The sequence below is a fragment of the Camelus dromedarius genome, chromosome 17, assembly GCF_036321535.1.
Source record: "Camelus dromedarius isolate mCamDro1 chromosome 17, mCamDro1.pat, whole genome shotgun sequence".
Taxonomy (NCBI): domain Eukaryota; kingdom Metazoa; phylum Chordata; class Mammalia; order Artiodactyla; family Camelidae; genus Camelus; species Camelus dromedarius.
Window position 1 is genome coordinate 37,034,546 of NC_087452.1, and position 27,271 is coordinate 37,061,816.

The 27,271-nt window shown below is 49.7% G+C and overlaps 1 protein-coding gene and 1 long non-coding RNA gene across 2 annotated transcripts; one reads left to right on the forward strand and one right to left on the reverse strand.

Annotated features, from left to right (window-relative positions):
* The first annotated feature begins 1,389 nt into the window (after positions 1 to 1,389).
* LOC135318506 (uncharacterized) lies at positions 1,390 to 27,246 on the forward strand. The gene is made up of 4 exons (XR_010384878.1): positions 1,390 to 1,571; positions 3,702 to 3,897; positions 19,469 to 19,557; positions 27,200 to 27,246. It is a non-coding gene; the product is annotated as an uncharacterized LOC135318506 (long non-coding RNA).
* CLEC3B (C-type lectin domain family 3 member B) lies at positions 10,787 to 20,081 on the reverse strand. The gene is made up of 3 exons (XM_010982767.3): positions 19,818 to 20,081; positions 15,687 to 15,785; positions 10,787 to 11,329 (listed from the first exon to the last, which is right to left on the reverse strand). Exons 1-3 carry the CDS (start codon positions 19,924 to 19,926, stop codon positions 10,929 to 10,931), a joined length of 609 nt encoding a protein of 202 aa, XP_010981069.1. The 5' UTR covers positions 19,927 to 20,081; the 3' UTR covers positions 10,787 to 10,928.
* Positions 27,247 to 27,271: the final 25 nt, after the last annotated feature.

The following is a 27,271-nucleotide window of genomic DNA, read 5'->3' on the forward strand; positions in this document are numbered from 1 at the left end:
TTATTCTATTTTTCCCAATTCTGACCTTTTGTTTCTAGCCCTGCTCCCAAGGCAACAGAGCACGTTGCAAGTATTTCACAAACAAGCTACATTAATATAAACTAATTAAAACATATGGTGATGATTTCTCAGCAATATTCTTTAATTAGTAACTTCCATTCTGGATACTGAAAAAGAAAACCATGCACTCTGTCACAGCCCTCGGGAATGCTGAGGGCTAGAGCAGCCAGAAGTTTATAGATCCTGCACCTGTGAGCAAAAGGTCACCTCAAGATTTAACTTTGATTCCAAACTTCTGCACAGAGAACTGTTGTTTCTTTAGGAAGAGCAACCTAATATTTTCTTGACAGAAGGGGACAGGAGACCCATATTCAGGCCACCAAGGACTAAAAGGAACCACATAGGATCAAATGGGGAGGGTGGCACCCTGGGGCATCCTTCATCCAACTCATCAGACCCAGAGTTTGGGATGGAGAAGGGCGGGCCCTTCTGTGATGCTTTAGTCCCATCTCAAGTTCCTGAAGTGTCATTTTCCAGATCTCCTTTCCCAAGTTCTTTAAGGACCCAGACGATCAGGAAGAGAGTTCTGAAGATCATGACTGTGTTAGGAACGAGCTTCTGCAACAAACACGGTCCTAGACCCCTCTCTGGACAGCCGTCCTAAGATGCTAAGTAAGGGATGACATGAGGAAAGTGAAAGAGAATCAGTGAGCTTTGTCTTCTCAGTTGGCCAAATTCTTCCAGCAAATTCCCATGAAGCAGCTCGTGTCACAAGCGGATCATTAAATAAAGGACTGCTGGTGTTCAGGGGGTATCTCTCTCCCGGGCGTCTGGAAGGCCTGCCCCCCAAATGACAGCAACAACAAAAAATGCCCACCCAACGTTTCTAGGTTACCTCAGCTCCTAATCCTTCCAGATCTTTCTAGTTTGAAAAGCAAAGCTGTCATCCTGGGGCTGTGAGGCAAGGACCTGAGGCAGACATTAGGTGTAAAATAAGCTACAAGGATATATTGTACAACACAGGGGATACAACCAAAGTTTTATAATAACTCTAAGTGGAATAAAACCTCTAAAAGTTGTGAATCACTATACTGTACATCTATAATATTGTACAGCAACTATACTTCAATTTTCAAAAATTACCAAAAAAGAAAATTTCTTTTAATCTACCAAGGGAGGACAATTGGTGCAAAAGGTGCCTAGGCTTGAGGGCTCCAGAGGGTCAGAAAGCCTGGCGGCCGAGAGAGGGAGAGTCGCGGGAGCAGGAGGAGCAGAGAAGGGCGAGGCCCCGAGAGGGGCGGGGCGGGGGCGGGGCTGTTGTCCGGGGCCCGGGGGCCGGTTGGCGCCATTGCGGCGGGGAGCGCTGAGGAGCGGTGGCCGCTTCGCTCCAGGCCCGCCCTGCCCGCAGGCAGCCCAGAAACAGGAAGCGCACGCTGGTCAGGGCGGAAGAGCACCGAGGAAGCTAAGAACTTCGCCTTGTCCGGCCCACAAGGAACCTTCCGCATAGGCCTCGCGGGTAGAGGCGAGAACCCCTGGGCCCTCGTCAGGACGCAGAAGTCCGTGAACACCAGGTGTGGGAGAGGAAACTGCAGGGCGAGGGCATGGGCAGGTGGAGAAGGAGCAGTTTGTCCGTGAGACTTTGCCGAGGGCTTGTCAAGGTCGTTTCTCGGTAGCATTTTCACCGAGGGCAGGAGAGGTTGCTGTCTCGGTTGGGGCCCCTTTGTCCTTTGGAGCTTGCGGTTCCCCACCTGGGGCCCTGGTCCTCCCCCAGAGAAAGTGCGCAGCTAAAAATGTCAGCAGTGTGATGGGAGTGGTGACAAAGGCCAGCCAGCCGGCCGGCGGCACTAGTCCATCCCCGCAGGCAGCAGCCACCCCCCCACCCCGCCTCCGCCCCGCCGCAGAAGAGGTAGCCCAGATAGAAAGTTCAGAAAACCTTCCACCCACTTTTGCATTTCTTCTCTTCGAGCTCACAGAGCTTTTAGTCTGGTCTCTCCCGAGAAGGATGAGTTTTCCTAACTAGTAACGGCTACTCCCACCCTTGAGTTAAGGGTTGAGCTGTTAACTTTGGCTTCTGGCAGGTGACGGTCATTATTCGTCTGTTTTTGTTCCTGAAAACCTGTGCAACCTTTTACTTTTAACCTTTAAAGTTCTTTTTATTCATTTATTTTTTATTTTAAGTATAATTAATACACAGTGTTACAGGTGTATAACATAGTGATTCACGATTTTTAAAGGTTGTACTCCCTTTACAATTATTATAAAACGTTGGCTATATTCCCCATGTTGTGCAATATATTCCTGTTGCTTATTTTATACCTAATAGTTTGTACCTTTGTCTCCTACCCCTATATTGCCCCTCCCCCTTCCATCTCCCTACTGGTAACCACTAGTTTTTTCTCTGTATCTGAGCCTGCTTCTTTTTTGTTGTATTTTTTAGATTCCACACGTAAGAGATATCATACAGTATTTATCTTTGTTTGACTTATTTCTCTTAGCATAGTGCCCTCCAAGTCCATCCATGTTGCTGCAAATGGCAAAATTTTATTTTTTATGGCTGAGTAGTATTCCATTGTATGTTTATACCACATCTTCCTTGTCCATTCATATGCTGATGGACACTTACGTTGCTTCCATATCTTGGCAATTCTAAATAGCGCTGTTGTGAACATTGGAGTGCGTGTATCTTTCAAATTAGTGTGTTCATTTTTTCCAGGTATATATATAGGAGTGCAGAGTCATATGGTTGTTCTATTTTTAGTTTTTTGAGAAACCTCTGTATTGTTTTCCATTAGCTGCACCAATTTACATTATCACCAACAGGTTCTCTTTTCTCCACATCCTCCCCAACATTTGTTATCTGTGTTCTTTTTGATGATGGCCATTCTGACAAGGGTTCTGTGCATTTCTAAATTGGTGGTTACTCAGACAACCCAAAGTGGAGTCTTGGGAAGAGTTTCATAAAGGCTGCTCTGAGACAGGGACCAAGCATCTGCTCTGGAGTCTTTCCCTTGGCAGCTTCCTTCTGACACACAGAGGAAGGCAAGGCGGAACACTGACCTATCTGGGGGTCCCACTTCAGCCTACGCTCAGAGGTGGACTTTGGACCCCATTCCTGGAGTAGATGTCCTTCCCCTGTCCATCCTGACGCCTCCCTCAGCACTTATCTGTCTGATCTTGCCAATCCCCCCACCATTTCTCTGGTGCTGTTCTCAGTGCTTCCCCAAATCTCTTTTCCCTTGGGGAGAAAGCTGTAACCTGAGGTGTGCTTCTCGGGCAGGGAATTCCCAGTTGGGGTGAACTTGATTTCCCCTTTTCTTTATCTCCTATGTTCCTATTTCCAGCTTTGTTTCAACCTGAAGTTCTTAGCTCTTTTCTCCCCCTGAAATGATTGGATTTTCACTTTCAGTCCATCTCACATTCTCTGATCCTTCAGTCTTTCCTCAACCTGCAAGTGTTTTTGCATGCCCGCCATTGTGCATAGCTCGCTCTCATCCTAGACGTGTTTCAAACTTAACTTTGCAGCTCTGCAAAGGTTCAGTGTATTTCCACGTTTGCATGACTTATTCAAGGTCACAGAGCAACTTGAGTTAGAATTGGAACCCTAGTCAGGAGATTCATCTACATCTCAGCTCTATGTACTGAAACCTTTTTTTTCATCAATCATTATCTTGCCTTTCATTTCTTCTCTTTTTCTTTCATAGGATGGATCCAGCACCTTGGAGACAAACTCAGGACCTGACCTCCTGTGCACCATCTGTCTATGCCCTGCAGCCAAAGACCACCAGGAGCAAAGTTGGTTCTACTGATTTGTTGCAGTGAGGGAGACTGTGTGCAGGTGAAGACGAGGAGTCACGGACATCTCAGCACAAGAGACTTAAAATACAACTTGGACTTGTGGTAAGTGATGTGGGGGAAGTTTCAAGGAGACGGGTTTGCTCTGGATTGGATGCTGTCAGGAAGCAGGATTGATTCTATGATCAGGAGTTTCTATTTTTATATAGAAGGTGAGATAAAGGCAGCAGAGCTAAAGCCGTGGTTGGTGAAGAGACAGCCATTACTGTGTGTTAGCTGGGGGTGGAGGTGCTGGGTGATGATTGTGGTTTGCACAGTGGCTTTGTTTCTTTCTGTGCTCAGACATGATTACAGAGTGGTCTTGTTTTGTCAGCCTCGTCTGAGGTTGGTGATCTGTGACACCGGCTCTGTTCAACAGGAGAACATTGCAACCTAGCTCTAACTGCCTGACTAGTTGGAGCCTGATTCCAGGGACTACTTTTCTCTTTGTCATTACAAAGGCAAAGTCTTGATCCTCAAGTTCCAGCCTTCTCTATATCCTAGTCTCATATCTTCATGGTGGGAAAAGGATTCTCACATTTGAAGGGGAAGAGGAGGAGGGATGGATGAGACTAAGGAGGGGGATTTGTTTGGGGTTGGGGATAAAACAGCATCTTAGCTTAGAGGTTTCGTATCTCTGTCACCTGAGTAGATCCAGGGTCCCATTCCTCTACCTGGACAGAATGAGATTCTAAAGCCATGTTCGGGAGTCAGGGAAGGAATTAGGATAACATTGGTATGCAGGTGTCCTATGAATTATTGGAGGAAGTCAGGTAGAGGGGTGGGGAGGCAATAAGAAGTGGCCATTTTTAGTACAGATAATCCTCCCTTAGAAATATAATCCGCTCTCTTAGGAAACATAGGTAGCACGATCATACATCCCCATTTACTGGAACATCTCCGATTTTAAGTAATACAACTATTTAATTACCTTGGATATAGTTTGGCCACATATTATATTGTTTTATATGATTTTATTTTTTTAGTGGAGGGAATCCCATTACATGTTGCATCCTCTGAGAAGCAGATAGCAAAATGGGATTAGAAGTGAGAGAGATTTGCTGGGGGAAACACCTGTGAAGGATCAAGGGTCCAGTGGTGCAGGAGTCGGCAGGGAGACTGTAAAGAGCTGGGGAAAGAAGGACTAGGTGGGAAGAACCTCGGACCACAGCACACTGCTGGTGGCCAGGTCGCTGGGGAGTCCCCAGGCTAAACTTTCCCCTTAGAGGAGTCGTCTCAGGCAGGAATGGTTCAGCACTGGTGCCCCTGCCCTGCTCACTCATGGCCGAGCGGCAACTAGGGAAAGACTGGTCTCTGTACCCAGGGTGGCAGCTGAGGCTGGCAGCCAGCACTGCTTCTGGCGGCAGGTTCTGTTACAGCCATCTGAGCAGCAGCCTCCGTGACCACACATTTCTTCGGTTACCAATATCTTTTTTGTTTTTGAGTCATTGAACCGGTCAAGTCCTCCTGGAAGCAGAGGCCAAGACAGGATTAGACATGCAAGAGATTTGTTAAGGGAAATGCCTGTGAAGGATAAAAGGGGAAAGAGAAGAGGGAAAAAACTTACACAAATGTGATTTAAACTCTAGACTGCTAGCAAATAAATTCATAAGTTTTGGGGTTTTTTTTTTAAGCCTGTATTAAGTTATAAGTCCTCAGTTTTGCCTTGGGAAATACCGTTTCTTTATAAGTCCTGTTAATTGATGAAATTGGAATTTGAACATCAAACACACAAGGTCTGCCTCAACTACTATTTTTTGTACGGCTCCTTTCTGTAAGTGCTTCATGTGTGCCCTCTCCCTCACTGCTGCTCAGCTGGAGGGTGGTTTGTGTCCCCCCACTCCCTGCCCGGGGACACTTGGCAGTGACTGCAGATATTTGGCGCTGTTACAGCTGGAGCTGGTACTGCTCCAAAAGTCGGATTGGTTTGTGGAAGCAGGTGGGTGAAAGCTTACCAGATATGGATTCCAGGCCTCTCTCCGCTGCCTTCTCCCGGGGCCTTGGAGAGAGAGAATAATTTAGAGGGGATGTGAACAGACTGCAGTTACCACAGGTAAGGCAGCCATGGTTGGTGAACGTGAGAGGCTAAGAAATTTGTCTCCGTCCGTGTCTGTGAGCTTGGCCCTGATGCTGTGTTCTCCCGGTGCGGCTGAGAGCTCAGTACAGCTCAGAGATTGTCACTCTTCCATGGTCACAGAACTAGAAAGGGGCAGAGCTGCAATCCAAATCCAGGGTTTCTTCCTGACCCTATTTTACTACCACCGAGTAACTTCAGCCTGGTTTAAAGGTTTCCTGGTGAAACTTGGTGATTAACTGGAGGAAACACAAGTTTCCCAGTTTGTCACTCATCTAGCTATTCGGCTTATATGTCTTTATCTGAAAAACATTTTCCTACCAATACTGCCCACTTATTTTCACAACCATGCAGAACAGGAGAGCTACTCTTAGGGGGCAAAACAGTCCCGTCCCTTTGTCTTTGAACTCCTTAAAATGGCAAGTCCCTCAGATCCAGGCCTCATGGCCCAGTTCCTGGCAGAGCACTTGGCATATGGTGGGCACTCACCAAGTTCACAGTTTGGAGAAATGGTTTGCACAAAGCTTCTTTCTACTAAGAAAGGGAGACTCTTGGGCTCATCTCTAGCAAGCTGTGTAACCTTGGCTGGACACTTAACCTCCCTGTGCCTCTGGTTTTTGTCTGAAGAATGCATTGATGTTGAGATGTTTCTCCCCTGGCTGTGTTCTCACACTGATGAAACAGCAGTGCACTCTAGAGGAGAAGATGGTTAGCTGTTTCATAGGTTGTGTTTTTAGCTTGAAAGAGAGACTCATAAACCATGCTCATAGATGAGTCACCCATGAAAAGCAAGTGAAGTACAATCTAATGGTAGGCTTCAGAAACAGCCCTGGAAGATCTGGGTGGAAAATGTGTTTTTACTGGATTCCCTACCAGCAATCACAAATACACACCAGTGCACATCACCGTCAGCTCTTTTTTACAAACCTTTCACAATCATATCACAAAATACCTAAAAACTTTCTTTGAGATTCAGGAAGGACTCAGTGTACATGATAGATGGTACATGGGCTTTGGAACTCAACAGACCTGTGCTGGAAATCCAGCCCATCCAAGGATGTTCTTAGAAAAATTATCCTCTCTCTACTACATTTTCCTCAACTATAAAATAGGCTTAATAATACATCTCTCCTAGGTCATTATGAATATTAAATTAGGTAATTTCTGAGTTGTTGTCAGGACATCATAAGGGGCTTCTGGGAAGTTGCCCAGCAACACCAGGAATACACACATTACTCATTTTCTTTGTTTTTATTAGTATCTCCACTGGCTCTCAACAAAGCCAGAATCAAAAGAACAATGAGCCTGGGGATTTAAGGCATCAGGGACACATGAGTGGGTTAATATTTTCAGTTGAAGCAAATATGTGTCTGTGTGGGGAAGGGGAGTTCACATTTCATGGGCCAACTCTGACCAAGGCTTGAACCAGCCTCCTCTGCCCGGCAACTAGTGGTTGTGCAGTAGTGGCTCTGGTTTAGGGAGGATAGGAGACGTTGGGGGAGATGGGGAGCCAGGAAGAATATTATTTGTAAGGGTGAGGCAGGAGACTTGTGTCAAGTAGCAATGGAACCAGAGAGGTGGGGCCAGATTTGAGACTTCCTCAGGAAATAAAATACAGGAGTCCTGCTGACCTGAATCTCAAGTGTGACAGACACTGAGGCACCTGTGATGCCTCACAGGTCTGGGGCTGGAGTGACTGGGAAGGCGGGGACCTCCTGTCGAGATGGTGAACTCAGGAAGGGAAGAGGACTGAGTTCCCTTTTGAAACATGTTGGCTTAGGTGCCTAAGGACTCCTAGGAGGCGGTGTGCACCAGGCATCTGAATCATATCCATTTGGGATTCAAGAGAGAGAGAGAACAGTGCCTATGGTCACTGCGGAAAGTGAGGTATCCAGTACAGTGGGTGAGCCTTGCTTGGGCAGAGGAAACAACCACCAAAAGCTTTCTTTTCCGGAGGGAGTTCTACCAAAGACATTCCTGAGGACAGGTGGGCAGAATCCTGGACTCAGGAGTCTGAAGAGATCATCTGGGCTAAACTCACTTTGCAGCTGAAGAAACTGGGGGCCATGATGCCCCACAGGCCTTCTCCAGGATCCCACAGCAAGTGCCACCATTACCAGCCCCAGGTCTCCCAGGGCACCTCCTTCTCCACACAGGGGGTCTCCCTCTGTACTTCCTCTCCTTGACTCTGCCTCCCCTTGGCTGGGACGGGCTAGGCTGAGGAAGGCTGTAGGAATGGCCAAATGCGAAAGGAGGATTAAGAACAGGAGCAGCAGCAGTGACGGGACAAAGAGGAGAGGTCAAGGCTCAGTAGGGGCCTGAGTGCATGGATCTAGCACATTGGCGAGAACCAGCAAGCTGACAGAGAAAGACCCTTCTAGAAATCACCCCCTCATATGATGAAACAGGCATCTCTTAATTGGATGGATGGGTCTTTCATTGGTTCATGTATCCTATAAAGAAGCAGGGCTCGGCATCAGCATCATTCCGACCTTTCACTTCTAGATTTGTAAATGTTGAGAAACCTTGTTGGGATAAATAAGTTGGTAGGACTAAGAAGAGTGATGTCACTTAACCATTGGACTTCTTCTAAGATACAGGTCAAAAGCGCTCCATCATGAGAATCTATTTTGCATGGTCTATGAGCTGACAACTTGATTAGGCTCTTCTCCAAGGCTGTTGAAGGCTGAGAACTGGAAAGCACTCAACTTGCAAAGGGAGTTTTTACTCTGTCTTTTGCTTCCTCAACACCTACACCAGTATTTCAAATTGTCTCTTTGTTGGGCATCTTCAAACTTTTTTACACACCAGGGCAACACATGGTAAAGAGAAATGGATGATTGTGAAGGAGGGTGCTGCCATCAATACATACGCCTTGGAAAATTCTACAAATTTTATAGCCAGGGCCAGGACTAGGGAGATGAGTGAGGCACTCAACTGGGGTACAAAATTTAAGGAAGTGTCCCCCAAACTCAGTAATTATGGTAAATATTTGAACATGATGTTTTTAAAAATCAAAATTAATGCCAAAAAATCCATGATAAAAAAAAAAAAACACACCAAGATTTAAAATAAAGACAAGATCCTAGGATAAATGTACCCCAGCTTCAAGTCCACAAGTCTCTGTTTCAAATGTAAGAGCACTGGCGGATTATTAAAGATGGATAATGATTCTCTTGCTCATACTGCTCCCTGCTGCTGGAAGCAGGCAATGCTCCCTGTGGGCCCCAGGAGTGCCTCAGCCGCACCTCTCCACCAGGCAGGACCCACGCTCCCACACAGAGGCATGGTACCCTCTTGCCGGCAGCCACCCAGTGCAGGAACTTTGAAAAACCCATAGCCACCTAGCTACCTCCTGCCAGATAGTTGAGTGGGATAAAATGAGCCCAAGTCTCAGAGTTGCCAGACCTAGATTTGTGTCTCAGTTTTACTTCTCACTTGCTGGGCCATCCTGAAAAAAAATCGCATCACCATTCTGAGCCTCAGTTTCTGCATCTGTAATGGATCTCATTAACTCTTCCTTTAACTGTTGAATTACACGAGATGCTTTTTTGTGACAACTCTGAGCAGACTGGCACAAAGTACACAATACCTCCACCAACCAACCCCACTCCCCTTGATCAAATCAAACTATCTTCAGTGTATTACTGAAGGCAAGACACACGAGAAGACAACCAGAGAGAAAAGGTGCCGCAGAAGTCCAGACAGTGGATGCTGCTGTGGCGGATGAGATAGGGAAGACCTCCCCTAGAGGGTGTCACTAGAGCTAGGCCTTCATGATTAGATGGGCCAGGTCACTCCAGGAGCTGGCCAGTAGCCTCTGGAGGTCACCAGACCACTTCGATGATGCTTATCTCAGGAAAGTTCCAGTAACATGACACAAGCATCATGTGGTGGTGGAAAGGCCAAGGCCCTTGTAATCCTGGCTCTGCTGCTTACTACCTGTGTGACCAAGGGAAGTCACTTAACTTCCCTGCGCCTCAACTTCCTTTTCTACGAAATTTGGATAATAACACATCTTGTCCTGGGTGGATAAGATTAAATAAGACGACATACCTAAAGTTCCGGCGATGATGTGGGCTCAGTAAGTGGTAGTGGTTACTGCTAGTGTGGAGCTTTCTGTGAGGATTGGGAAAGGAGGGGGACATACCAGTCAGGAAATGTTGGCAACTGTTATATTTGGCTCCTGGACCAGCCCCCTTGTTGGGCAAGAACGGGGTTGCAAATATCCCCTGTGAGCAGCCTGTGCTCTCACCCCACCCCAACCTCCCCAACAAGACTCAACACATCAGTGCACCCCAGAAATGAATCCCCAACAGGAGGGGGTCGGGGTGGGGGTGTGTCTCCTCCCCTGGAGTTACAGAGGGGCTGCTGGATTCCAACACATGGAAATGGAGTCTACAATAAGAAGCCTGAAATTTTGAATAAGGGCTGTAACTTAGGTAACAGTATGTTATCAGTGGTTCATTTCCTGACCTTGATAATAGTGCTGTGCTTATGGGAGAAAATGTCCTTGTTTTCAGGAAACACACTGAAGTATTTAGGGGTAAAGAGGCATCACGTTTGCAATTATTGTCAAACGGTTAAAGAAAAAAGAAAAGGATAAGGAAATATGGGAAAATATTAATGTTTGGAGAATCTGGGGCAAAGGTATACAGGAATTCTTGCAACTTTTCTGTAAGTGGGTATGAAATATAAAGTTCTGTTTTAAGGCAGCAGCAGTCTGGGGTTCCCTCGTCACCCCTTTTCTTTTCCTCCTCCTCCTCCTCAGTGAGCCAGCTCACCCTTTTTCACTACCTCCCTCCTCGCCTCCTTCCACGTGCCCTCTTCCCGGGCTCCCAGGCTCTCCCTGCCTCACGGACCGGCACAGACCGCAGCGACTCTGCCAAGCTGCACGCACTTTATTTGCAAAAGGAGGCTCCCAGCGTGCGGGGCCGGGATGCGGAGCATCATGGCCCCACACCCCGCTTCCCCGCTCACGATCCCGCTCGCCCCTCGCCCCGGCCCCGCCCCACCCGGCCAGCTACACGATGGCGAACTGGCAGACGTAGGGCAGCTTGTCGCGGCAGCGCTTGTCGAACCACTTGCCGTTGGCAGCACCGGCCAGGGCGGCGCAGTTCTCGACCTTGCCGCCGTCAGGCTGCGCGGTGATCTCCGTCTCCCAGTTCTTGTAGGTGATGTGGCCGCCGGTCATGTCCACCCAGGAGCCTTCGGCTGCCATGTCATTGAAGCCCAGCCAGACCTCGGCCTCGCCGCCCACGCTCTGGCGCAGGTACTCGTACAGGGCGTCGTTCTCGGAGCCTGTCTTCGGGGTGCCCAGGGTGCCCCCGCGCGAGATGCAGTCCTCGCTCGCCTCGTGGAAGGTCTTTGCCAGGACGAAGGCCAGAAAGCACTTCATGTGCACCTTGGTGCCCTTCAGGCAAACTGGGAAGGGGAGAAATGGCAGTCACCCAAATGTCTCCCATTCCTGAGGCAAGAGCCAACTGCTGGAGCAGGCGCACCTTCCTCTTTCCCATCCCTGTCCATCTTATGTGCCCTGGTCCTGCCCCAGACCCACGCCAGAGGGCCATGCTGTGGTGGACACTGATGCACAGCTCAGATCCCCATTCAAGAGGTGGTTCCTTCTGCTAGGAGTGAGGTCAGCCCCCTCAGCTGCAGAGGGCCTCTCCCTGAGGTCACATCCTTCCCTGGTGCCACATCCAGTGCCTGGGGGATGCAGGAGTGTAAAGGGCAGGTCACCTCTGCCCCAGGCAGGATAATTCTGAAGGGGCTTTTCAGCATCAAGGTGCCACAGGGTGGCAGAGGCTGGCATTGAGCCTGCGCTACCAAGTGTATTTCCTGCCCCTCCCTCCACCATTTATCAGGGGATAAATTAACTCTATCTCAGAGTGAGCTTCCCAGGTTGCCCCAGCCACACCCTCCCTAAGAAAGAAGTTTGCTGAGCCAGGGGACATGGTGACCCAGAATGTAGACCACACTCCAGGTACCCAGGACCCCAAATCCCTGCCAGAGGTGCCCCAGCAAGCTCCCAGCACCTGCCAGGGTCCTCTTCTGGGATCAGTGCTCCTTGGGGTAGGGGCTGGGAGGACGGAGTTGAGACAGCAAGATTCTTGGACAGAAATGATGGCCCAGGCAGTGGTAGGCAGTAGACCAGGGACTAGCTCTCTCAGGCATGGAACTCTAAGGAGTCCAAGAATTCTAAATGTAATGAAGGTATATATTTGGTCAAGTTAGGAGCATAGAACATTTTCATGGTTTGTTGTTGTTGTTGTTTTAGTGGTAGCAGCATTCCCTTTATTTATTTGTTTAGAGGAGATACCAGGGATTGAATCCAGGACCTCATGCATGCTAAGCATGTGGTCTACCATGAGCTATACCCTCTTCCCCCAAAGTTTGTTCTTTAGCTTGGTTTATAACTTAAATGGATGTATGCCTCCATTTGTCTTCTTGCTGCTGACCCCCAAACTGTTAGGGGTGGATCTGCACCCCGTCACATCCCCTCACTCACCCACTCACTCAATTACTTTTGTTTAACACAGCTCCATGTCCCCGTGGGCATCTGACACTCCTGGAACTCTAAACCCTGGTCCACCGTGGAGGTGTCTTTACTCACAGACTCTGTCTGAAGTCAGCCGGCCCCATCCTTTGCTATCCTGCAGCTCATACAAGCCGGGCTTCATTGCCCTTCCCCAGCTTGGCCCCACGCTGCCTTTCCTTCCTACTGGGGACACTGTCACATGCTGCCTAGACCCTCTCAGGATGAAGGACTGATTACCCCAGCCAGTAGGAGCACTGGGGGGAGAGCAGCCTGCACCCAGTGAGGGCCGACCAGCCCTCTTGCCCCAACTCAGGACAGCTCTGAAGGGTCCTCCCCTCATCAGGGCTCCTTCTGCAGTCCTCCCTCTGCAGCTGGCTGAGGCTTTCATTGAGACAGTGCACTCTACCCACTCCTGCTTCCTTCTGCCCCGTCCCTTCCCCAGGCACCGATCCTTAGGGTGCTCCCTGATAAACCTCCGGCAAGCTAGACTCTATCTTAGGGCTGCTTCCTGGGAATCCACCCCGCAACACTCCCTCTAATGTAGTGTTAGTTTTCAGTGCCTTATCATGAGATGTTACTGACATTTTGTTGCTCTGGCCTATTTGTGACCCATGCTAGCCCTTCATAGCTTTGCTCCTGCTGTTCTCTCTGCTCGGAATCCCTCTTTGTCTTCCTACACGTGCTTTGAGGGCCAGTGAATACACTGATTCCATGAATATATTGAGGCTCCCAGAGAACAGGACCTCGGCTGGGTCACCTCTGCCTCCTTGTGCCAGGGTTGGCGGGGCTCACATGTGTTTGCTGATTGGAGGAGGGACAGTGCAGACAGTGGGAGGGGAGGGTTGCTCTCCTAACCCCTGATTCTCTCAGCTCTTCACCTGTGTCAGCAGAGCTCAGGAATGCCTCGTGTGGGATTATTGACAAGCTGTTTTGTGTGCTGTGGTGGTAAAGGAGAGGATAATGAGAGCCCATGAGCCTCCTGGGAATCAGCAAATATGGAGGGTGTTTGGATCTCCATGTGCTGTGGACTTTGCACAGGAAGGTCCCCACCACAGCACCTCACTTCAGGGGGCAAGTGGCATCTGGGTTGCATAGACTTCACATAAGCACAAAGCTTAGTCAGAGAGAGACCCTAGAGCTTGCCCTGCAAGTCTGCCCCCAATCCTTCCACTTAAGGTGAGGAAACTGAGGCCCCAAACGGCACTTTGCTCATTCTAAACATTCCCCCGTGGCAGACATTGTTGGTAGACTCAACACCCCTTCCCAACTCCTTTCCCCTTCTCACTACAGAGGTGGGAAAAGCTTCATTCTTGTATTGAAGCTACAGGTGGTCATGTGGTAGAGCTCTGACCAATAGAACTGAAATGGAAGACCTTCACTTTCTGGATAAATGGGACATGTGTGGCTAGGCTACCCGTCCTCCTTCATCTTGCCTTGAATGCACTCATGATGCCTGGAGTTGGGGCAGCTGTCTTGGCACCATGAGGTGAAGTTTCTGAACAAAAACTTAGAGCTGCCTACTTCTGGACTCAACTCTTTGTTTAAGCCACTGTTCGGTTTTTCTATTACTTGAAGCCAAAACATGGTAGACACATCCTTTCTAGAGCCCCTTACTGCTAAACTAAGCAAGTTTTACAGTCATGTTTGTCCTCCCTTCAAAACATTTTACTGTGTTGATGTGTGGCAGGCTTTAGAGACAAGGGCAATCAAAAGCAAACAGGACCCCTGTGTTCTTGGGGCTTATAGTCTACTGGGGGAGGCAGACATAAATCAACAAGTGAATGTATCACTGCAAACTGCAGTAAATGTGATAAAGGAAAGAACATCATTCTGTAAGAGCTGATAACTGAGGAGCCTGATTGAGATGAGGGATTGGAGACACCCAAGATGGTGATGCTAGAGGCATTTATTAGGTGGATCCCAGGGGAGCAATTCAGGCCAGAACAGCATGTGCAAAGACCCTGTGGTGAGAGGGACAGAGTGTGGTGCTTTAGAGGGACAGAAGGATGGCCAGTGTGCTCCTGAAAGAGAAGATCTGAGTGGGAGGGAGTGTGTGAAAACTGTCCAATGAAAAGGATCCTAGAGGTTTCTGAGGAGGGAGGAGGGGAAAGCCCAAGGCCCAGGGATGGATACACCTTGGTCAGAGAAGCAACAGATGAGAGGGTGGCTGTGGGCACAGGAAGGTTTGTAGATTTCCTAAGAAGGAGCCAAGGCGATTCCCAGATGATAACCTGAGAGGCAGCATAGCAGAGCCAAGACAAGACTCTGCTTATTTCGGCTGTTGGTAAGACACTCAGCTTCTCGTTGGAAAATAGAGGTGGGGTTAGAGTAATAGGTCCACTGCATGGACTTTCTGTGCGAGTTAATGAACATAAAGCACTCAGAACACTGCCAAGCGCTCAGGAAGCTCGCGTCTAAGTGTTACCTGTTACTGTTAGTCTGTATTGTGTGTTCTCCGGCTCAGGGTCAGGAAAGAGTGGGTGAGTCTGAGATGTGTGGAAAATGGAGACAATATGAAAGGAACTTGGTGGAGAGAAAGAGAACAGGTTGCCCAGGCAGGCTGGCCAGGCAGTGCTGGTGCAGGTGGCTGCCAGCTGGCCGTGTCCCCAGGCTCCAAAGCTGTGTCTTTTCCATCCTTGCTTGGCGGGTTAGTGCAGGGCCAGGAAGGCCAAAGCCCACCTTTCCTCACACCCGGCACACGCCAGGCATCCTGCTTCCATTCTGATCCTAACTGTGCTAATGAGCCGGGTGAGCATGAGCAAGGAACAGGACCGCTCTGTGCCTCAGTTCCGCTCTTTAATGTGGGGATGATAAATCCTGCCTCAGTATAATGACGATGATGAAGAGTGACAGCATCAGCAAAGCTGCTGATGGGGTGGAGCTAACATGCCCTGTAAGGCTGTGGGGGCTGGCTCAGTGGAGGGTCTCCTGGGGGTTCATCAGGGTGGCCTCTGCTCCACAGAGGGTGCCAGGGCTCATTTCCAGGGGGTGGTAACAGATTCTTACGCGAGAGCTGCTTGTCCTTCTGGGACATTGCTGCTTCCACACATCAGCGGATCCTCCCAAGAGGAAGCAGGCTGAGGAGTGGGCTCCCAGAACCCCACGCCCTGGCCTACAGAGCTGGCCTGCAGGAGCCAGTGAGGGCCCTAGTGCTGGCTGGAGGCTACAGTGGATTGGTGGCTGCTGGCCTGAGCTCTTCTGTCCAGTGCGTCCCTGCACGGAGAGGCCGCCATGTGCACTCACCCGTCTGCAGGGCCTGCTGCTCCTTGAGCAGGGCCACCTCCTGGGCCAGGCTATCCACCTGGGTCTTGAGCTCCTCAATCATTTTTGGGCTCACAGCATCTAGGATGAAGTCAGAAGGAAGTGGTGACAATCACAAACACATGAGGTAGGCAGTGGGGATGGGGGCAGGGCAGGGACTGGGCGGGGTGTTGGCCACAAGGGGACGGGGAGACTCTCCTTGACCTTGATATCTTGGCGGACTCCCTCTCTCTCTGTTTCTGCTGGTGGTACACTGAGTAATGGCTTTTGATTTTCCTTCTGCCAGGGGACCATCCTTCACTTGCTCTTGCTAACATGAGACCTGTGCTGCATTGTTTAGGAGGGTTACTGGGATCAAATGGAGTTGGGATTGGCAGAGGCTGGGTAGGAGGTGCAGGCAGAGCCTTCAGTGACCCCCAACCTCCCTCCCAGCTCCAGAGGAGAACAGAGCACAGGAATCAGGGCCAGGGCCCCCCATCCCCAGTGACCTCCCAGATTCACTTTCCCAGGCTGGAGGAATAAGACATAGGGCAGGAGGGTAGGTGCCCCAGCCTGGGGCTGAGCATGTCAGTACAGGTTAGCGTGTGCATGGGCTCTGAGGTCACACGGAGGTGGGTGACCAGGGAAAGGTGCTCAGCCTCTGGACCTACTATCCCATCTGTAAAATGAGATGATAATAGCCCCACCTCTGAGGACTCTGAAGTAGACTAAAGACTAAGAGAAATAAAGCAGGTGACCATCGCTTGGCTCACAATCAGCCCTGTGACGTAGGTAATGTGTCTCTTCTGTACCACCACCCATTCGCAGGCCGGAAACTAGGCCATACTGAAGCGACTCGCCTGAGATGGCAGCGCCAGCAGCCAACAGGGCTGGCCTGAACCCAAGTCCACATGGCTCCAAGCTTGTTCTCCATACCTCCGTGATGGCAACGGATTCCTAATGCAAGCCTTCCTGAGCACAGAGTCCCTTTTGGGAGTCAGTTATGCATGCATGAGAGGCAGGTGGGAAACGTCTGTGTGTGTGTAAGTTGAGAGCTGAGTTGGTGGACCCCAGTCTTTCCGAAATCCCAGAGGCTTCAGGAAAAGCTGAACTCAGCTTGGGTGGAGAAGGGAAAGTGCTTCCATGGCTCATCTGGCTGTGCCTGCATAAAGTCCATGGTATGAGGGGTGAAGTCAGTTACCCCTTTGTCCACCGCAGATGCCTTTGCAGGGGAATCACAGGAAACATGTGAACAAGAAAGATACTGGCAAATACAGAAATTCATGATGTAGCTTACCAAACACAAGGAAATTATCCCCAGATGAGCAAGGCAAAACAGCAGGTATTTGGGGCTGGCAAACTAGCCTGACTGGGTTATGTGTGCCTCCCACTGGGCCTCTGCCTCAGTGGTTTACAGCTGCTCTGTTCCCAGTCATGTGATGCACCAGCACTGGGCGCCAAGTTGAGTACTGCACAAGGGCACTCGGCTGAGAGGATAGAGGGGGGCCGATGTCCAGCCCCTAAGCCTTGCCCTGGCTGTGCTGTCTGACCAGACCAGAGAAAGGATGCCCATCTGTCATTTGTCAGCGCAGAGGGGAGACCTCTTGTGATTTGCACAGAGGTGCCCTGGTATACAAGGGGCCTTCCAGGGACTGGCCAAGGAGCCAGATGCTAACAGAGCTCCACTGAGGAGGGAGCGGGAGTTGGGGCGTTTCTACAGCTCTGGGATGGGAGTCGGAGCCCTTGTGCTGCCCCTCTCTACCTCCGAGCCTCAGATTCCTGATGCGTGTTATTGAAACAGATGCCCTCCAGGTCCCCAGGACCCTGTTCTAGGGGTCTGTGACCCCCTATGAGGTCATCCTGCCCACCTGAGCTCCTCTGCAGGTGTGGCCATGTGGCCCTCGGAGCTCCAGACGCCTGAGCCCTTCCTGCTTTACCTCTGGCTGACCCCACACAGCCAGCTGAGGCCACACCCCACACCATCGGCAGATGCTCCCCGAAGCAGCCTGGGCTCCCGGCCTCCTCACCCCACCCTGGGGGCCAGCATGGGGCGTGGCATATGCTGTCCTTTCCTCCCCTTGTCCATCCTGCCAACTTTTCCACCACTCGACAGTCACCGAGAGGGTCTCTATGGGCATGACGGTCCTTCCTCTGGACTCACTCCCCAACTTTTATGCACTGGCCCCTATGACTAGATTGTTCCTGTGATTCCTAGTCCTGGCTGCTCCCAAGAATCACTGGAAACTGGTGGGAAAAGCAGATGCTGGGGCCCACACCAGCCCCCTGATCCAGCATTTCTGGGGCTGGGTCCCAGGCACCTGGATTTGAATGTATTTCCCAGATGACGCTGATGCCTGAGTGAGAACCATGCTGTTCTCAGATCGATTCACATCTTAAGAGCAGGGACTGTGATCTGCTAGAGTGTTCAGCACATACATTGGCCCCTACATGGAGGAGGCACCAAAAGCATTTGTTGTGTAGGTGGGCAGTAGGTGGAAGGAAGGAAAACCAAGCTGAAGTGGGTTTCAGCGAGAGGCAGGGCTGGTCAGGACACTCCACTCTTGCTCTGTCGGCTGTTCTGCAGGCTCCAGAGCCCTGGACCTCCGGGGGCCATCTCCATGGAGACCACTTGGAACCGGGGTTCAAGTGTAGTAACTGGAGAGGACCAGGGCATTGTCTGGTCTGACCTTCTTGCCACATGATCAAATACGTATTAAATCTTTGGTAGACTTGAGAAATGAGCAACTATTTGCCACATTCAAAATTGTATTATTTGCCTTTGAAACTGTGTACCCTTTACAAAGAATGTCTGTTGGTGGCAATATTAGCTAATGCTCATGGACACAATGCATGCTCTTAAGTCTTATCTTTTTAGTGAACATTTTGTAGAAGATAATATATGCATATAATTTTTAAAAACCCTGAACAGTTCAAAACATAAACGTCTCTTTCACAAGCAAGTCTGCCCTCAGCTCCTTAGTTTTTCTTCCCAGAGGTAATCACTGTTACTAACTCCTGTGGGTCCTCCCAGAAAAATGCTATGTACATATAAGTAACTATACATTTTCATATAAATGCCTTTTTCAAAAGCAGTGTCAGCATAGTATCCATTCTGTTTTGAACTTTTCATTTTTTACTTTGTAAACTGAGCCTTGGGGATTATTTTCTGTCAGCACCCAGATCTGCCCCGTTCTGTGTTGCAGCTCTGTGGGTCTCCATGGTCCTGATGTGCCTCTATGGACATCACCAGTCAGTGGCCAACGGGCAGCTGCCCATTTTCAGAGGCTCAGAGAGGAGCCTGAGGGCTGCCCATGCCCCCTTCCTTTCCTGCCTTCTCTGTGCTCTTGGCCTCGGCCACCTGTTTCTCTGCCTAAATCAGCACTCTCATCCCCTGGAACTCTCTCCCCTTGCCTCTGAGCCCTGTGGGGGGTGTCAGCCCGGTTCTCGTTGCCATGGCATTTCACTAACGTTGTCTCAACATAGCCCAGGGTGACCTCACTGCCGGCAGGGCTCCAGGGGCAGGCCTTGCTGAGGCCAAGGCAACCCAAGGACACCCCAAACCCAGAGGCAACAGAGGGAGAGCAGAGCTGCCTCTGCTGCCCCAGTTTGGGTTTGAACATTTTTATTTCCTCAAGCCTGTGATACACTACAGGACTAAGAATTAATTTGTTCTTTTTTTCCCCTGCATGTCAAGTATGTCCTATGTGCTAGGCACTTTACGTGTTTTATGTCATTAAATCTTCACAACAAGCCTTTGAGCAAATGCCACAATCCCCTTTTTACAGTTGAGAAACCCAGGATTTGGAGACAACAAAGCAGAGCCTGACAGCACTCCCTGATGAGAGCCAGCCATCTCCAGACTGCCCAGCCAAAGGTTTGATTTCTTTGTAATGTTGGGGTTGGGGGGAGGAGTGAATGTCAGATTAAGTGATCTGGAAGGTTGTTTCCCATTCTGAGAGTCAGTGACTCCTCCATTTCTGACAGCTGCCCCTGCTGCAGGGGAACTCTCCCAAGCCTCAGGGGGTACTTCACTCGTGGAGAAGGAAAACAAAGGAAGGGCAGAGCATGAGGACCAGCAAAGGAGAGGGCAACCAGCTCCCTGGAAGATGGGGAGGGCCCTGCCCCCCTCCTTACCTTTCTTGACATTTGCAGCCTTCTTGACCTTGGGGGTTGATACCTCGGCAGTGACCTGGGTCAGGAGGGAGAAGAGGCAGAGGAGCAAGTAGGGCCCCCAAAGCTCCATGCTGCTGCGCCGGCTGGAGCTGCTGCTGCTGCTGCCTGCGGTGGGCCTGGGTCAGAGAGCGCTGGCAGCTGTGGCCCAGGCTGCACGTCTTAAGGCAGCAGCCACAAGGCCCTCTGTCCAGGAAAACCCTCCCAGACTTGGCTGTGGGAATGTAAAAAAAAAAAAAAAAAAGCCTGCACAAGGAGGAAGGCCTGGGAGCCACAGAGCCTCGCTGTCCAGGGAACACCCACCCAGCATCCTGACCCCGCCTTCTGAAACAGAGTCATTTTCTAGGATTCTGAAAAATACACGCTGGCCGTCATAGCTCACATCTGCTGAGCGGTTTCCTTGGGCAGGCGCTGGGTCATGCATTTCCCTGGCCTCACGGAGGCCTCACACGAGCAGTGAGGGAAGTGCTGTCCTTTCTACATTTTGCAGTTGAGGAAACTGAGGTTCATTGAGATTAAAGGAGCCCAAGCTACCCAGCAGTTAGGGACAGCGTCAGTATTTGACCCCAAGCAGGGTGACTGCAGAACAGTGGTGCTACGATGTCCCCTTACAGACTGAGCTGGGGCTGATTGCTGGATTGTTTAGAGTGCTTGCTATGATTCTTTCATGGTTCTGTCTCTATGTACTTGATGCATTGTTGATTAAAAATACAAGGGAGTCCTCTCCTTTCTTCACTTCTGGTACTCAACCATCCTGTCCTGAAACAGAGGTGGCCACTGTGGGAGAAGGGAAGTCATGGTGTCCCAGAGTGCTGTCAGAGATGGAACAGGGAGGAAATAATGTCCCCAAGGAAGGCAGCCTGGTGTGGGGTGCCAGGGCCCAGCAGGGGCAGAGGGGGGCATCCCCAGGGAAGCAGAGGTCCTGTATGAAGTGTTGGAGTCCAAGCAAGGAGAAGAAGGGGTCCACTTGGGAGAGCAGAGGTGAGAGATTGCTCACATACCGGGGCATCTATGGAATAAGTAAATCTATTAAAGACCAAGGGAGCCAGGTTTCTCATTGTCAGAAAAGGGAGGTACAGATAGAGAGAGAGAAAAAAACCTAGAATGAATCCTCTGCTATAGGATTAAAATTGGAGTTACCAGCGTGCAGTTGTGGACTTCAGCAAGTAAAGAGGAACCTATGAATGTTGGTGGAAATGTGCACATCAGCTCCGCAGCCGTCTGGGAGGGCCTTGGAGCAGCAACCCCTCTGCAGCCTTGAGCATACCTAGCATCCGAGTGCCGGTTTCTAAATACAGCTTTCCACCAAAAGAACCAGAGCACCTTGGAGGAATGGTTGATTCCAGCACTGGGGCAGGAGAAGTAGAAAGTGAGCCTAGAACAAGTTGTTTAGCTTGAAAGCAAAGAAGTGTTTAAAGAAGGATGGGAACGTGCCAGGACACAAGGCAGCCTGAAGGAGCTTCCCGGGGCCAAAACCAGGGACAGTTTGAGCATCAAAATAGTGATAGTAACAGTAGAACAGGAAACCATGAGTATCCACAGATGTAAATAAGCGAATACACTGGAAGTCTGATTTCCATCATCTCAGATTACTTGCCCATAAAATACTTATTAATTACAAAGAGGCAAGCGTCACATCACAGTGGAGAAGCCTGGCAGACATCAGTTTAAGCAAGTGACCAGAGTAAGCGTCATCAGTAATGCGCCAAACGCAGAGCCCGCAGCACCTGAGCACCTGTCGGGCTGCAGGGTGGGGAATGCAGCCCCACCTCCATGAGATTTCTGCCCAGGAGACATCATACAAACCCAGCCTGGGGGCTTTCTAAAAACGACTGCTCAACAATCTTCAAAACTGTCCAGGTCATGTCTCAGGAACTGTTTCAGACTGAAGGAGGTTGAAGACACAGAGTAGCAAATGCGCTGTGTGGATCTGAACCAGACCCTTCGGCTCTCATGGACCCCACTGCAACAACTGGAGGAACTTGAGGGGTCTGAGGAGCATGTGGCAGCGACGTACCGCTTGGATGTTAGTGTCCTGCTAGGATGGTGTGCTGTGATTTCGGAGGAGAGTGACCTTGTCAGGAGGAAACAGGCACTAAAGCACAAGGTAGAGGTGGGGCATCAGGTTGACAACTCACTGGAAGATAGCTCAGGGAAAAACATTCTTTGTGCTATAGTTGCATGTTTTCTGTGAGCTCGAGAATGTTCAAAAAGAAAGTTCAGTGCTATGTCAGTCAGCCTTTTCTTCCAGGGTCCCCACCTTGCCCCATCTGGTCTGTGGAGGGATGTGCCTGCAGCCCCGCCTGGCTGGTCCCGCCCCTGTGGTCCCCAGGGCAGGAGCCTGGGGCAGGCAGCAGACACTCATGAGGCCCTTTCTGTCACATTCTGGGAGTGGGAGAGTGTTTTATATTCGCAGCCAGGCCCTCACTGAGACAGTTTGGGATCAAAGATTACACAACCTAACAGGGAGCCTTGCTTCCTGGAACTCTGGGTGGGTAGCACATGACAAAAGAAACTAAATGATTCTTTTTCCTTTTTAAAACTCTTTTGCTTTCTTGGTTTTCTCACCTCAGCTCTTTGGCAGCAGGGAAATGGGAGGAGCTTGTTTCCAAGTATGAGGCAGCCAGAGGGCCCTCCTCCTCCCCCCCACCACCCCCAGTTTATCAGGAGGGCCTGATTGTTGAGGCCTGGGTATGCTGGGGAGGAGGGCCCAGAGAGGCTCTGCTGTGAGCATTCAGAGCCCGGGGATCCCTACTCCTGGTCTCATCTCACGCGAGCCCTGCAGGAGCGTTGGCGGAACACACTTGGAACTCTTAGCACCCCATCATCCCACCTCTCGATGTGGGTTGTCCTTTTCCACTGACCTTGTCAGACGTCTCCATGTGCTTGCATGTATAATTCCTGGGATGAGCACGTCATTACTCTGCAAAGTAGCTGGTTCCAGATGCTCGGCTTGTTATAAAGTTATGCAGGCAGGCCCCTGAAACATCACCCTGAGGTCCCTGGCACTGGCCTCTGAACAGTCATTTAAGAGGCTAGGAAATGTTTGAAACGCGCCTTCCTGTCCCTCTCTGACTGTCTCTTCTCCATGTTCCTTCCCCTTTTCCTCCCAACTTTTCCTCTAAGATATGATTACTGTAGTTTTTTTTTATCTTCTGGAAAATCACCTTGGAATAGATTTTTGCTTGTCACGATCCTCACCATGGTGCAGCTCCCAGAACAAAACGTGTTCTCAGGAGCCTGCCAGGGGCAGGGGCCGGTGTCTCCGGTGGTCAGACTGGACAGTCCTTTCAGAAAGCCACTTCTTTGTAGCCATCATGCCTCATTGGTTGCCAGTATTGAGCTTATGGCCATCAAATACCCAGGTCCCCTTGTCTACTCCCAGCTCTCCCCGGCCAGGTGAGAACCATCATTGTGACCACCTGCAGTGGACTCACCGACAGCCCTGGTGGGGTCTATGGATCTCACCCTCCCAGCGTAAAATGTCTCCTGCTGGCAGTGTCCCTGAGGCCTCTACCAGCCAGTAGGACAGCAAGTGGGGGTGGTTTCAGCCAGAAGAACAATGCTGGGTTAATGTTCACAAATTGTCCACCCTCAGGGAAAGGTCCGAGTACTAACACACCTACCCTCAGGGCACAGGCTTTTCATGCCAGTTTCCCTACATTCCCTACAAGGAATCATCTTGACAATAAAGCCCAGAGGCAGAAAAATCAGAAGAGTGCTCTAAAAGGTACATTTCAGTTTTCAAGTGGTTTTTTTTTTTTTTTTCTCCTAAAGCTTTTGGATGTCTGAGTTATATAAAACTAGCTCTGGCCACCCCACCCATGTCAGCCCAAACAACAACAAAACTTCTGGCCCAACATGGAACCACCCCCACCCCCTACCCTGCACAGATGTTTCCTTTTAGCTCCACTGGCCCTGTGTCAACAGAAAATGTGGCCCGCCTATGGAGCAGAGAGAACTTTCCACACTCTCTTCAAAGGTAAGAATGTCCAGGGTGCACATCTCCAAGAATATTGTGAGGGCAGTCTCAGCCCTTAGTCAAAACCAAGGACACATGAACGGCCTATAACCAAGGCCTCCATGACCCTCATTTGTTCCTTTTCAAATCACTTTGGCCTGATGCTGTCGTTCATTCAAAAAAAATTGGCTCTGCCCGTGCGTGCCGGGCCCTGGGGCACACAATACTGGGGGAGGCAGTACACCACCTAGCCAAGTTCTTGGCTCCACGGGGCCCACATTCCCTGTTGTTTTTTTGTCCCTAAAGGTCAGCAGTGTCCTAGTGGAAAGAGAACTGGGAGTCCTAGATTCCAAATCGAGCTCAGACACCCAGCGCTGTATCTTTTGGGGCAAGTTATTCAAGACCCAGATTCCTGCTCCATAAAATGGGGCAGTAATCACTACCCTGCCTACACAATGGGATTCTTGCAAGGAGCACGTGGAGCTGCCCTGTGAGGCAGCTGGGCCCCCGGCCCCCTCGGGGCCCCAGGGCCTCTGCCCACCCCTTTATTCCTTCCACTCCAGGGGTGAGACAGTAAATGACCTGACCTCTAAATCTGGGAAAAACAAACTGGGCACTCACAGCCCAGTTCTGCACTTATCTGATGTCTTCAGCTATAATTGCTTACACGGGAAGAGAAAATCTGATTAGTTCTGTGGAATACTACAGATTTCCATCTGCCACACTGACACCTGTCCCCTCACCCCCACAAATGGCCTTAAAAATCAACAAATATAAACCCAGTTGTGTATTTAGGGAAACTGAAGTTTCCAAATTATCACCTTAGCCTTGCGCAACCTCACTGGAAGTTTTGCTGGTCTCTTTTTCCCCTATAGAACCTCTCTCTGTGCACCAAGTCTGCAAATGCCCCAGGGAAGGAAACAGCCAGTGACAGACTTCTCCCTTCTAAAGATCTCTCCCTTCTCTGGAATTTTTCAGAGAACAAGCTTTTGGTTTCATTGATTTTCTCCACTGATTTCCTGTTTTCAACTTCATTGATATCTATATCACTCTAATTTTTATTATTTCTTTTCCTCTGCTAACTTTGGATTTGTTTTTTTTCTAGTTTCCTAAGGTGGAAACTTAGATAATCGATTTCAAATCTTTCTTCTTATATATGTACTCAACGCTATAAATTTCTTTCTAAGCACTGCTTTTGCTACATCCCACAATTTTGATAAGTTGTGTTTTCATTTTAATTAAAAATACTTAAGTTCACTTGAGACTTCTTTGACCCAGGTGTTATTTAGAAGTGTGTTGTTTAATCTGCATGCATCTTGGGACTTTCCTGCTATCTTTCTGTAATTGACTTCTAGTTTAATTCTGTTGTGGTCTGATGGCAGATCACTGTGACTTCTGTTGAATTTGTTGAGGTGTGTTTTATGGCCCAGAATCTGGTCTCTCTTGGTGAATGTTCCATGTGAGCTTGAGAAGGATGTGTGTTCAGCTGTTGATGGATGAAGCAGTCTCTAGATACCCATTATATCCAGTTGATCAATGGTGTTGGTGACTTGAGCCCTGTCCTTACCAACTTTCTGCCTGCTCCATCTGTCCTTTTCTGGGAGGGGAGCTGCAGTCTCCAGTTACGATAGTGGATTCATGTAGTTCTTGCAGTTCTGTCAGTTTTGACCTCATATATTTTAACGCTCTGTTGTTAGGCGTGTACACGTTACAGATTTGTATGTCTTCCTGAATAACTGACCCCTTTTTTCATCGTGTAATGCTCCTCTTTATTCTTGATAACTTACCTTGCTCTGAAGTCCCCTCTGTCTGAAATTAATGTATCTACTCCAGCCTTCTTCTTGATGAATGGTATCATGGTTTTATCTTTCTTCCTCCATTTACTTTTAATCTGTGTCTCATATTTAGAGTGAGTTTCATACAGCCGCATTAATTTCTTTTTATTTGCCTGTTGGTCTTTCCGATTTGGGGAGCACTACTTGCCCTGTGGCCTCACTTCTCTTACAGATCTGAGAAGTGCTGTGGCTTTTCCAGTTTGTTCAGTTCTAGTGCCTCCTCCTCATTTACTTCAGGGGCCATCCCAGCGGTGAAATAGGACCACTTCGGACCTCCCTGCCAGGACGGGAAACCCCCTTTCCAGCCACGGTCCTGGTGCAACACCCTCAGATCCACTCCCACTTCTGTTTCCTTGGTACCTGCCAAGCCAGGTCTTGCAGTTATTCTGATAAGTACTCTTTCTTCCCTGTGGCAGGGACTGAGTTCCCTGCTCAGGCTGGGCTGTAATTAGACCCCAGTCATGGGTCTGGAGCCAGTGAGGGGAGGTGGGGCAGAGGTCGACGAGCACCATCTCATGAGACATCTGCCTCAGGGACGTCCTTGCATGGGAAGTGGCACAGCGTTTCTTTCAGGAGATGGCTGCTGTCCTCTAGCTAGGGGTGGGGGCTTCGCCTGCCCGCCCAGAGCGTTCAGGGGAATAGGAGGGACTGAGCCCCTTTCTTTCCTGAGGGAAGCCCCGACTTTGGCAAAGGAAACCTGCCAAGGCCGCACCTTCCTGTGCAGCTCTGCCGTTCTCACACAAGCACTGGTGCTGGGGCGAACTTCTTTATGCTTCGTGTTTTCATTCCTCTTTGGTTACACTCCCAGAAGTGGAATTATTAAGTCAAAGGGCATGAAATTAAGACTTTTAATACACACTGCCAGATTATTTCCAAAAGGTTTTGAAGAGCATAGATATGCACTTCACTGGCAGTTATAAGTGAGCCTTTACTGAACAAAAACAAATTATTGTCAATATTCTGAATTTGCAGGCTTGAAGTCACACAATTTGGGAGACCAAGGAATCCCAGAAACAATAAAACCAACTCGAATATTCTATAATGCTGCAGTCCTTCCGTGCCCGCCCTTACCCACCCCACCCCCAAGCCCTTAATTGCCTTTTGGCTGCCTTCAGCACTTCTCCCTGGTATTTACTCAGTGGCCACTAAAGACAGCTCTGGTTCTGCTGGATGAAGCAGTGGGTTTCCCCATGGCAGTATTTTTCCACGTCTCTGCCTTCAGTTTTCTTGTCCCTTATTCTGGGAGGTGCAATAGTCACACATTTCCCATTAACGCTTCTCCTGGAGAGACCGTGCTCATTCGGTACTTTGTTTCGTGTGTGAGGTACACTTCTCCAGGTAGGGCGGTCTACAGAAAAGGTGTGGGCTGACAGACAGATGCTAGCATCTACCTCTCCCTTTCCTTTGCGCTGTAACTGCGTAGCCAGCCAGCCCAGCTGGGTGGCTGTTGTACAGCTGGCCTGGCAAAGCCTCATCTGTCTGTCTGTCTCAACTATCTGATGTCTTTAATCATCAAAACCAAAGGTTTCTAAACTTTATTCCCACTCCAGTTGCATCTGTGCACCCCTACTGTCAACGTTCCAGCATGGGCAGTCAACCAGGGGCGGGAGGAGGAACGGGCT

What these genes read in the sequence shown, in the direction of transcription:
- CLEC3B (XM_010982767.3), bottom strand. Translation starts at nt 19,926, where the DNA reads ATGGAGCTTTGGGGGCCCTACTTGCTCCTCTGCCTCTTCTCCCTCCTG. An exon ending in GGCTGCAAATGTCAAGAAAG is followed by an intron (nt 15,786 to 19,817) that starts GTAAGGAGGGGG and finishes ACTTCATCCTAG; the next exon opens with ATGCTGTGAGCCCAAAAATG. An exon ending in GCAGCAGGCCCTGCAGACGG is followed by an intron (nt 11,330 to 15,686) that starts GTGAGTGCACAT and finishes TCCCCTTCCCAG; the next exon opens with TTTGCCTGAAGGGCACCAAG.